The 12,792-nt window shown below is 34.6% G+C and overlaps 1 protein-coding gene across 3 annotated transcripts in view; it reads right to left on the minus strand.

The window, feature by feature from the left end:
• Positions 1–12,792, minus strand: part of RC3H1 (ring finger and CCCH-type domains 1) — an 88,082-nt gene that overhangs the window by 53,863 nt on the left and 21,427 nt on the right. For all 3 annotated transcript variants that reach the window (XM_058310152.2, XM_004484763.4, XM_004484762.4), the window contains exon 2: positions 4,480–4,852. In XM_058310152.2, the coding sequence (XP_058166135.1) occupies positions 4,480–4,710 (231 nt within the window). In that variant the 5' untranslated portion in view covers positions 4,711–4,852. The remainder of the gene's footprint in view (positions 1–4,479; positions 4,853–12,792) is intronic.

Below are 12,792 nucleotides of genomic sequence, written 5' to 3' on the forward strand. Positions count from 1 at the left end.
CTTTGACTACTACCAACAAAAAGTTTGCTATCTCAACAAGGCATTTGCTTACAATATCTCTTTTAGACAGTACTAACTCTTCAAACTTATAAAATAGCCAAGAGGAGTAAGGGGAAGGAAAAAAAAGCCAAAATTTATCTCCTTTACTCACTGGTGTTAATTCTGAGGAGCTATGAAGAATAACAATCTCTTTTATAAGAAATAGTGCTCAACTCAGCTCTCTCGCTCCCAAGACTACTTTTCAACAGGTCAAACAGTTCCAGTTTCATCCTAGGTTCTTCAATTACTTTGCATTAAGATTGCTTCAAATATAACTACCATGGTTCAGACACATTCTAATTTATGAAGGTGCCTATTAAAATTCAGTGTTACGGGAACAGTCTAACAGGAAGAAAGGTTATAATAATGCAATATTACAACAGAGTAATATTATGCAGCCATTTAAAGAGAAATTTTCTGAGCTTCAAAAGACATGAGAAAATGTGCTATCATTCCAAGAGAAAAATCTCAGGACCATGATTATATTATGATTCCTGATTTATTAAAATAAACAAAAACTAGGATGAAATAAACTGCATAAATTTTTGACATAACTGTAAGTAACTTTAAAAAACATTTTTATTGTCCAAATGTTCTACGATGTGTATACATTATTTTTATGTGAGTATATTATAGATTATTTCAGCATCCAAAACTGAACCTAATTTAAGCATGGTTCTGATCAAATACAATACCACAAACTATAGTTAGTTTATATTCAGTTTCTAGTCAAATGAAACACATTTTGGGGTCAACCGACGTCTCTGAGGCACTTACTTGGGTTTTGTTTTGTTTTGTTTTAACAAGCTGTTAATAGTTGTGTCTAGTCCGTCTTTTAATACAACTGGATTTTAATCCTCAATAACATTGCAAATTTTAAACATAATTTCTGCTAAAGAAAACTTTTAAAACTGAATCTTCGTATGTGTTCCAAGAGAAAAACTTAATCCGAATTATTTCAGGCATATCAGACAACAAAATATACAAACTAAGATTAAGTATTTTATATCTATGCACAAATATTTAAAAAAACAAAATGATTAATAAATACATAAACAAATCAATAACAAAAAACAAGCAACCCAGTAGAAAAATGTGTAAACACGTGATGCCACAAAATAAAAATAAAAGAAAAAAGCAAAATCAGACATTTTTATCCATTAAATTGGGGGAAAGAATTTTTAAAAATAAATACTTGATGTCAGGAAACAGGGGCTCCCATTCATTGTGATAAGTATTTAGAGTGGAATATTCTTTTTTGAGGGCTATTGGGCAATACCTACTAGAAGTTAAAGTGTACACTCTTTTACCCAATAATTCTATTTTTAATTACTGATATGAAAAATATATGTATTAAGAAATCTCATTGCAAAATTGTTTGTAAGTGAGAAAAAAAATCACAATCTAAATGTAAAAGAGGAATGGCTAAATAAACCATAATAAATTCATGCTTTGAAATAATCGGCTGCAGCCAAAAAACACCCAAAAAAAATAGTACTGACATGGAAAGCCTTCCTAGCAAAATTAAACAGACAAAGTAAGCTGAAGGAAAAAGATAAGAGTATGAGCAGAATAATATAAAATGAAGCTATACATTTTATATATCTGGAAAGATATATGTGGTAAGGTGGTTAATTTGGAGACAGAAGGAGAATATTCATTTTCTCTATATTGCTTGTGCAAACAACAAAAAAAACACACATACACACACAAGACGAAAAAGAAATTTAACTAAGGCTTTAAAACATACTTCAAATATGAAGTGAAATATTGTCCCATCCCTCTACTTTGTCTCATGAATCCTCAGAAGAGAATTTTCAAACAGTATAACAGAAACTTATATACAAATTCAATTTGATAAAATAAACACTACAACTATATGTATTGTTTAGCACAAATTTCAAATTCAACATACACACTTTTCCTACTAGTTCCTGAGAAAATGCTGCCTCCACTCTTGCCTTACTCCATACTCTGCTTTCACACACTTTCGGAAATTTGGATAAAATTGGCTTCACTTATTTCTTATTAGCAGATTTCTTATATGGAGACCAACTTCTAACCAGATACATTTGAAGTCATCCTTACTTAGTTTCTACTATATTCTAAAACCATGTTAGGGTCTAGGGATACACTGATGACATTATCCTAGCTCTCCAGGAATTTATGTCCTAGTGACTATATATGTACTGAAATTTCTTATCCTCAAATTTCATAAATATTAGATGTTTCATTTAAGAAATGACAAGGTCTTATTCTGGAGAAAAAGAATAAGTTCATCCTTAGACAATTTTAAGGGAAAAAAAAGTAAGCCTTGTTTGTTATTAAAAATGTTGCCATTTTCAAAACTGCTATCCCCAATAAATATTTCCAAGTGTGATAATGGAATTTTCTAAATAAGAAAGAAAATGATTATGAAATGAAAAATTAGGTATAGGAGAAATAAAAGAATCAATTGCACTTTCCCATTTTACAAATATTTTGTGGTGTTACTGATGACATCAAGATAGGTTTGTAAATTAAATAACGCTCTGAATAAAATAAACTCTACAACAGTTTTCATTACCTCCAATATAAACTGTATCAATTTTCTCTGCTTTTTAGAAGCTTATGAAAGCTATATCTAGAACTGGGGTTCTTAACCTTTTTTGTTCCACAGACATCTTTGCCAGTCAGGTGAAAACCATAGACCCCTTCTCAGAAAATAGCGGCAGATAGTTTTATGACACTCAACATCAGTATGTCTTTAAATTAAATTTTAGGATTATTCAAAGTTATGTTTTACAACTTTCCCATAATTTCAATACCTGATAACCTAATATGGTTCAACATCTGTTCAGTCATTTTTGGCAAACACTTAGAAATTCGAGTTTTCCCATAGTATCAAACAACCATCTCCACTATCCTTACCAACCTTTTTGCAAGCAGTTATCCACTGCACTCAGAACATGTTACATCAAAATAAAAATCATACTAAGTCCATATTGTGTATTATTTAATAAATACATCACATTCACACCAACAAATCCTGACAAAAATGTGTGGTTTTTTTTTTTTTTAATTTCCAATTCAAGCTCACAGACCCTTGGTTAAGAACCCTTGATCAGGGAGTAGATGTGGCTCAAGAAGTTGAGTGCCTGCTTCCCACATGGGAGGTCCCAGGTTCAGTTCCGGGTGCCTCCTAAAGAAAAAAACAGACAGACAACAAGCAGACAAGAGAAAAAAACCAAAGAGCACACCACGAGCAAAAACAAGCAGACAGCAAGGAAAAGAAAAAACAACAAGCAAAAACAATGGGCAATAAAACAACCAGCAAACATACGAGGGAGCCATCTCAGGGGTGGGGTGGATGGGGAGTGCACCTGATCTAGAAATATCAGGGAGGCCAGATCCAAAGTTCCAGCATATTTATCCAGAAAATGATTCATATATATGAGACTTTAGACTCACAATGTACAAATTTAGTAGTGAGGATTATTTAACTGAATTGTATCTAGCTTTCAAAAACTTGCTTTCAAACTATTACCTTAAGAATTACCAGAGTAACTTTTAAAGATTTATTTTTTATTTATTTCTCTCCCCGCACCCCCCCATCTGCTTTCTTGTATCCATTCACTGTGTGTTCTTCTGTGTTCACTTGCATTCTCGGCAGCACAGGGAATCTGTGTCTCTTTTTTGTTGCATCATCTTGCTGCAATTAGCTCTGTGTGTGTGGCACCACTCCCGGGTGGACTGCACTGTTTTCGTGTGGGGTTGGCTCTCCTTGCGGGGTGCACTCCTTGCACCTGGGGCACCCCTATGTGGGGGGCACCCCTGCAGTGGCACAGCATTCCTTGCGTGTGGCAGCACTGCGTGTGGGCCAGCTCACCACACGGGCCAGGAGGCCCTGGGTTCAAACTCCGGACTTCCTATCTGGTAGGCGCATGCTCTATCAGTTGAGCCACATCCGCATCCCCAGACTAACTTTTATATTTAGATGCTTGGAGATATTTGTTCCTACTGTAAATAAATAGTTTCCAAAAGCTGTACTTTACAGTTTTTGTCATTTCCTCTTATCTTTCACTTCTGTTAATGTCTATTAAGTAAGCAACTTCACTTCTCCAACTCAGCGAAGTGCAACAATTTCATGAGTCATGTTTTTTCCTCAGAGAAGCAGTCCTTAGTATCTACCTTTTAGGTTTCTCTAAGTGACCTGAATAGCTAGAATTACTGAAAGTCTGGTCACTAGATTAAATGGATGTGACTGTACTATAACAGAAAAATGCTGGACTACCACAATAAACTCCTTATATACTGAAATAAAGAATTTGCACACAGTAATTAAAAGACTTACACCTATTTAAATAGAAGATTATTTTACCCATTTAATTCAACAGGTTCCTCTCAGGAGAAACACACATACACAAAGAAAAATTAAAAGTATTATGTCACTCATCTTACCTGAGCACCCACCAGCTGCAGCAATGCTGAGTTCACTGGGAGGAGCTCAATGTCTGTATTGATAGTGGTCTGGTCAAATGGGCAAGCCTTGCGGTGTAGTTTATTCAGGCACATCTTGCAGACAGTATGGCCACAACCCAAACTGATGGGCTTTCGAATCGTTTCGTCGAAAGTCTGAGTGCAAATTGGGCAGGAAAGGAAATCGGTCCATTGTGGAGCTTGTACAGGCATTGCTTCTGGAGTTACAATTCACTAGCACACACAAAAAAAGATCTAAAGCAAAGATTCCACTGGAATCAAAATCTTTGAAAAGTTTGTCTTTTTTTTTAAATATCTTCTGTAGATACAGTCAGCACATAGTGTGAAATATAACCTGGAAAATAAAGAAAAAGAAACAATTGAGAATGCATCCTTTTCAATCAACTACTGAAAAGGAATCACAAGTCCAGTATTACCCTATAACCTTTAACTATTTTATATGTGTGTGTGTGTATATATTTTTTGAGGTACCAGGTACCTCATATGTGGGAAGCCAGCACTCAACCACTGAGCCACACTGGCTCCCCTGAGCTGGTTTTTCCATTTGTTTGCTTGTTGTTTTTAGGAGGCACAGGAACCTAACCTGGGGCCTCCCGTGTGGGAAGCAGATGCTCAACTGCTTGAGCCACATCCGCTCCCCTATATATTATATTTATATCAATGTATCCTTTTGTACTTTTAAAGAATTAGAGCCATAATAAATTGAGTCTAATCCCCTTATTTTAGTCCCCAGGACAGATGCCTAAAATGACACTTACAGTTAGTGATAAAATTAGACACAGGACCTAATTTTCTCAGTGTATCAAAATCTCTGATTTTTTTTAATATTTAAAAATTAGCCTTCTCTAGAGGGCTAATAATGTTCTGTTTCTTGGTCCAGATACTGATTACATGGGTATGTTCAGTTACAGAAATTCACCAAGTTCTACAGTTATGTGTACCTTCTGTATCTTATTATGTATCAACATTTTTTTAAACTATCCTAAAATAAAAACTACCTTAAAATACTTATCAAATTAGGTGGGGATTATGAAATTTTTAAAAAAAGATTTTTCTTAAGAGCTTTTTTTAAGAGTTTAAAATACTCTTAAGGGTTTACAATCTGGTCAATTGATGTATCTTTTTCTTTAAGCCCCTGGTACAGCCTATACCTGCTGCTATAATGTATTGTGTTAGAAATGACACTGATAAAATTATTTATTTCAAAAGATTTTTTAAATCCCTAAATTTAAGAATGGTAGAACAATTACAACCAAATGAAATTCAATTCTACAGAACCTACATATTATCAAATTTCCCTTCCACTCTTCATTTCTGGTGACAAATAAAAGTCAAATTATAAAACCCATCACTTGTGTCTATCAGAAATTTTCTTTATAGTACCTACTAAACTTACTATGACTATAATTCTTTAAAAATGAGAATGGATGCCCAGAATGATAATAAAGAACTAAAGTATTACCAATTATTAAAGATTTGATTATGCTTAGAAGAGTATGCTTACAAAGATGAAAAAAACTTATATAAGTTCCAATCAACTAGAGAATTATCTTCACATTTTGTTCAAGCATTACATTTAATTCATGTTTTGTTGAAATAAATAATTCACTTGAATACAAGTGAATTATCGATGAGAGAACAATTTCCATCAGGTATGCTAAAAATTCTATCCATTCAACAAATATTTACTAAGCACTATTATGTGCCAGATTGTGAATTGCTGGGGATACAGTGAAACTGAAACAGTCATGGTATATGCTTTCATGGAGTTAATAGTCTAGTAAGCCTCAGCTTTGTTTAGGTTTTTGCAAAGCATTTGACCAGATAAATGGACAATGAAAAAAAAATTTAATAACCTAGTAGACAGTTTCCAATTTCAGGTTCTAGATCTAAAATTAAAGTTATCTACACATGTGTTCAGATGGCCTTTGCAAAAAGAAGATTAAAATTAAGAAATTGTCCAAGTTTTGATTTCTATAAAAAAGCATTATAAATACTTCTAATAAAATGCATTTAAAATTAGATTATGGAAATAATTTTAAAAACCAAAAAGAAAGTTTTTTACACCTGGACTGAGTGGCTCTAAGTAGGCTTACATTATAATTATTACTCTTTAATATAATGAAATGGTCGTCTGGAATGCTAAAAAAGAAAAACACAATATCTAATTACTCTATTGTACAGTAAAATACAATTGTGCCTGGGGTTGTAGCATGTCTCAAAATAAAGAACTGAAAAGATAAGTGTTTAGACGATATAATCATCAGAATGACAGATAGATATTAGTCAAAAAATGTATGCTGAAGCTTAATTTAATAATCAGCCATAGAAAACTGCTATAGATTAGCAGGACGTATTTGTATTAATGCCTGTGAAGAATCTGACCCTTTGCAAAACAGAGTTAATGATTTCCCTCCTCCTTTTTCTAGTATGATCTCATAGAGAATTTAAAATTTGTTAATTAATCATAAAGTAAAAATAAAACAATGCACTTTATTCCCTTAAACACTATAAACTAATAAACACGAAAGAGTACAAAATGCAAATACTTTTTACATACATTAGAATTTTAACTATTTATAGAGTTGTGCCACATGCTGCTAAAAGCCTTACACAGAGCAAATCTGTAAAAGGTAGGCACTATTTGTTATCTAGGCACTGTTGGTATAAACCAATGTCACAAAGCTGCATTTCCTAAGAGCTATTGACATACTCACTGCCAATCTAAAGGTCAGATCACTGTTCTAATCTTATTTGCACAGCAAAATATAAAACAGATAACCACAACCCTCCTTGAGGGTCTATGAACCATATTCCCCTTATTCTTCTCCTTTCCCTGGCTTTTCTTCTGATTTCTTATACTTCTATCCCATTTTGCATAACACAGTGGAAACCAAAGACTAGAGAAATAAAACAGTTTTACTCAAAGTCATGAACCTTGCTAATGACAGAGCTGGGATTAAAGCCAAATTTCTGACTCCTGGAGCTGTAGGTTTTTGTTTGTTTTTTATTACCTCCTATGGGACTGTTTTACACAGGAACCAACCACCGAACCCCTGAAAAGATTTTGAAAATGCTGTCACATCAAAACTAAAGTCAACAATATTTGGTACAGAGCAAGGCATCCATTAACCTTAGAAATAATATGTAAGCTTGTTTAAATACACATGCTCATTCTTCTGGGAAGAAGATGCATTTTTTTTTCTTTATTAGAGAAGTGGGTTTACAGAACAAGCATAATAAAATACATATCCATGGCCTTCTGTTTGTTTGGTTTTGGTTGTTTTTTTTTTTTAGGAGGCACCAGAGATTAAACTGAGAACCTTGTACATGCCAAGCAGGTGCTCACCAACTGAGCTACACCCACTCTGCCATACCCATGTTTTCAATCAGATTCTCAAAGAAGGCTTTGCTTAGGGGAGAGGGAGATAAGACTCACTGACCCAGATAAACTGAAATAAGTAACTGTTGAAAACACAGAGCACAGAAAAAGAAAAAACAGCAATTTATATAAACATATCCTTCCTCTGCATTTACACCATAATCTCACAAGACTAGCCCTTATAAAAACTTTTTAAGTAATATTTCTGTGGGTCAAAAGTTTTTTTAATATATTATAGTGAAATACCTCCCTCTGTCCTTATCTTCTACCCCACCTTGTTCTCATTCCTATCCTACCTCCACAGAAAACCATAGTTAGTACTTTCTTTTTAGTTTTATGCACCTAGATCAATATGAAAATATGTATTCTTAACTGGAAAAAAAAAGTATTTTAAATGCTGTTATTCACAACTCTTTTTTTAGGAAACCAGTTTTTCTTATTAGAAATTACAGCTAGAAATCCTTTCTCATTCCCAGTAAAAATCTGAACAGTTACTTGACAAAAAATGTTTTACTGCTCTTTACTATGTGCCAATTATCTGTGCCCAGTACTAGGGATAAAAACAGTAGTGAGCAAAACAAGTCATTTCACATCTGCATGGAACATAACATAGTTTCCTTCAGTAGACAGAAATCAATAAGCAATAGAGTTAGACACGACAACTAAAAACATGACTGCAAATTATGGCAATATGGAGGAAGAAAAGTACAGGGAGTTACAGAATGTGTAACAAAGGACACCAGGCCAAACTGGCGTAGAGGTCTGCGGTGAGGTGCCTAAGGAAGTGATTACTTATGGTAAGATTTGAAAAATAAAGGATGACACCACACCAGGGAACTGAGAGTGCCTACAACTGCAAGCAGGATAATTGCATCCATCATCCATGTGGAATCTAAGCTCCCTCTCAAACACAGAGGTGGAGTGGACATCATCATCCCAGGGTCCAAAGGATGAAGGAATAAAATATGGATTAGAGTGGACTTACTGATATTCTACTATAAAACTACTGTGACTAGCAATGGAAGAAATTGTAGCATTGATATAGAGAAAGTGGCCACGGTAGTTGCTGAGGGCAAGGGGAAGAAGAGATGTGATGTAGGGGCATTTTGGGGACTTGGAGTTGTCCTAAATGATATTGCAGGGACAGATGCTGGACATTATATCTCCTGCCATAACCCACCGAATGTACTGAGGGAGAGTGTGCACTACAGTGTAAACTATTATCCATGTGGTGCAGCAGTGCTCCAAAATGCATTCACCAAGTGAGATGAATGTGCCACAATGATGGAGGTTGTTGATGTGGGAGGAGTGAAGTGGGTGTCGGGGGATATATAGGAACCTCATATTTTTTAATGTAACTTTTTTTTGTTATCTATATATCTTCAAAAAAATACAATTAAAAAAATGATGGGGGTGGCTGGGTGGGAAGTGGAGTGTATGGAAACCTCTTATGTTTTGTAATGTAACGTTTTGTGTGATCTATTAACTTTAAAAAAAGATAATTAAAAAAATAAAACAGCATAGTAGACCTCTCTGGGGTCTTATAAATGCAAAAAAGAGAAAAAGCATTATATTTCCATTTCATACCCTACCCAGCCTGTGGTAATCTGTGTTTTAGTTTCTAACTTTGAGAATTATATAACTGAGACCATACAATATTTATTACTTTTTGTCTGGACTATTTTACACAATATGTTCTCTTTAATCTTCATCCATGTTGTAGCATGTGTCAACTTCATTTCTTTTTAAAGCCTAATAGTGTTTCACTGTACGTATCATGTTGTGATTGCCCATTCAACTACTGAATGGCATGTAGCTTGCTTCAACATTTTGGTAATCGTGAACAATACCATATGTACATAAGTGAGCAAATAAAAATAACGACAGGAAAGCGGACTTGGCCCAGTGGATAGGGCATCCATCTACCACATGGGAGGCCCGCGGTTCAAACCCTGGGCCTCCTTGACCCACGTGGAGCTGGCCCATGCACAGTGCTGATTCGCGCAAAGAGTGCTGTGCCATGAAGGGGTGTCCCCCGCATATGGGAGTCCCATGCGCAGGGAGTATGCCCCATAAGGAGAGCAGCCCAGGGTGAAAGAAAGTGCAGCCTGCCTAAGAATGGCACCGCCTGCACGGAGAGCTGACACAACAAGATGATGCAACAAAAAGAAACACAGATTCCCGTGCCGCTGACAACAGAAGAGGACAAAGAAGACGCAGCAAACAGACAACTGGGGCAGGTTGGGGGTGGGGGATAAGGGGAGATAAATAAATAAATAAATCTTAAAAAAAAAAAAAGAACTCATAAAAGGATTCTTTTAAGAGGAAGGCTAGAAATCTTTGTAATTGAATTAACACTGGAAACACTAAGTGTCCAACAAGAGAACAGCTAGATAAAAAGAGGCACAAACATACTGTAGAAAGGTACAGAACAATTAAAAAGATAGATATATGCAAGCAGAAATAGAAAATATCCAGGATACTGTTAAGTAAAAACAAAACTTGCAGATCAATACATATGTTATCATTTGTGTTGGGGGGGAAAAACAACATACAAGACTCAGCATTAATGCAGAGAAATAGAAAAGAGTATATTTGTTTCCATCCTTTTACTTTCAAACTACTGTTACAGTTTCTAAACTTGGGTTCAAGTCCAAAAGGGGAACATGTGACTCTTCATGACCTGGAATTCAGTTTTCAATTATCACAACCTGGTTTCTACCACAAACCACTCTTGTAAAAATACTCCTAACAAGCACATCAACAACCTCCTTATGAAATTCAATGGTCACATCTCAAGTTTTTACCTTACTTCTTTCTATACAGCACTTAATAATGTTAACCAGTTTTTCCAACAAATGCTACCCTTTTGTTTACCATAACAGCATACTGTCTAGGTATTCTATTTATTATAAGGTCACTCTTTTTTTTTGACGGCTTCTTCTTCTTTGCCCACCCTTGGAATGTTGGTAGTTCCTCGGATTCTACCCTCAATTCTCTACATAGTTTACTTGAGTGAATTTACCTACTTGTAAGCTTTCAACTACCAACCAAATGCTGTTGTTCCAAATGTGTATCTCAAGTTCAGATCTCTATTCTGAGTGTCAGGAACATCAAACCAGTTGGCTTCTAGTGCTCGTCCATGTCCAAATAAGTCTCAAATTCAACACATCCTCTATACCCACCTAAATCCATTTCATTTCCTTAATATTTCTTAAAACTCTCCCATCCATCAACATCTCTTACCTGGATTGCTGTGACAACCTCTTAACTCGTATCCCTAACTGGTATCCTGAATAAAGCAAAGCTAGGCTCTAACTAGACAAAAAGTTTCTTAAAAGCAGAGAACATCTTGGATGCTTTTTCTCCCTATTTTCTTTATGGTGTTAAATAAATAAGCCAGAAATATACATTAGTAAATCTATCAACCTGGAGTATTTATGTTTTCTCCAATAGTCAGTCAATTGGGCAATAATGGGGAGCTACCAGGAGAGGAAGCTAGAGTCTTACCATCCAGAATGGCATGCACAGAGTAATAAGGAAAAAGAAGACTTGAACACTATAAACTAACTAGACCAAAGGAACTCTATAGAACACTCTACACGACAACAGAATACACACTCTTCTCAAGTGCACAAGAAACATTCTCCAGGATAAACCACACAGTAGGAGATAAAACAAACTTTAATTAAAAGAAGTAAAATCGTTAAAAAAGTGTCATCTCCAATAACAATGAAATGAAATTAGAAACTAACACAAAAACAGAAAGATACATAATGTGGAAATTAAATAACACACTTCTAAATAACCAGTGGGTCAAAGAAGAAATCAAAATGGAAGTTAGAAAATACTTTTGAGATGAGTAGAAATGAAAACACTACATAACAAAACTTTTGGGATTCAGCTAATACAGTGCTTAGAGGGAAATGTATAAATGTGAATATATACATTAGAATAGAAGAAATATATCAAATCAATAATGCAAGTTTTCAACTAAGACAATGTAGAAAAAGCAAACTAAACCTAAAGCAAGCAAAAGGAAGAAAACAATAAGGATTAAAATGGAAATTAATGAAATAGAGAAAGAAAAAAAAATAAGAGAAAAAGTAATGAAACCAAAGGCTGATTCTTTGAAAATATCAACAAAATTGACAAAGCATTAGCTACAGTGACCAAGAAAAAAAAAAAGAGTAACTTGTTAGTAAAATCAGAAATGAAAGAGGCGACATTACTACAGAACTTACAGAAAAAAACCAGATTATAAACACTATGCCAGTAAATTAGAAAACTTAGAAGAGATAGACAAATGCCTACAAAGACAAAAACTACCAAAACTGGCTCAAGAAGAAACAGACATTCTGAATAGATCTATATACAAGGAGAGAATGGATAAGTAATTTTAAAAATTACCCACAAAGAAAAGACAAGGCCCAAGTGGCTTCACTTGGGAATTCTATCAAACATTTAAAGACTCTTCACTCACTCTCCAAAAATAGAAGATGAGAAAGCACTTCCCAACTCATTCTATGAGATCAATGTTATCCTGATGCCAAAACCAAATCCTCCGCAAAATGCCAGCAAAATGAATTCAGTGGCATTTAAAAGACATTATATGCCATGATTAAGTGAGATTTATCCCAGGAACGTAAGGTTGGTTTAATGTCCAAAAAGTAATGAATGAAATACACCATTATCAAGAGAATAAAGAACAAAACCACTTGATTGCTCAGTACACACAAAAAAGCATTTGACAAAATTAAATACTCTTTCATGATAAAACGGTCAACATTTGCCACTTCTATTCACTTTGAATTACGGAGTCTACTAGGGTAAACTAGGTAAGAAAATGTAATCAAAGGCATTCTGATTAGGTAAGAAGAAGAAAACTATCT

This window comes from Dasypus novemcinctus, chromosome 13, assembly GCF_030445035.2.
Source record: "Dasypus novemcinctus isolate mDasNov1 chromosome 13, mDasNov1.1.hap2, whole genome shotgun sequence".
Lineage (NCBI taxonomy): Eukaryota > Metazoa > Chordata > Mammalia > Cingulata > Dasypodidae > Dasypus > Dasypus novemcinctus.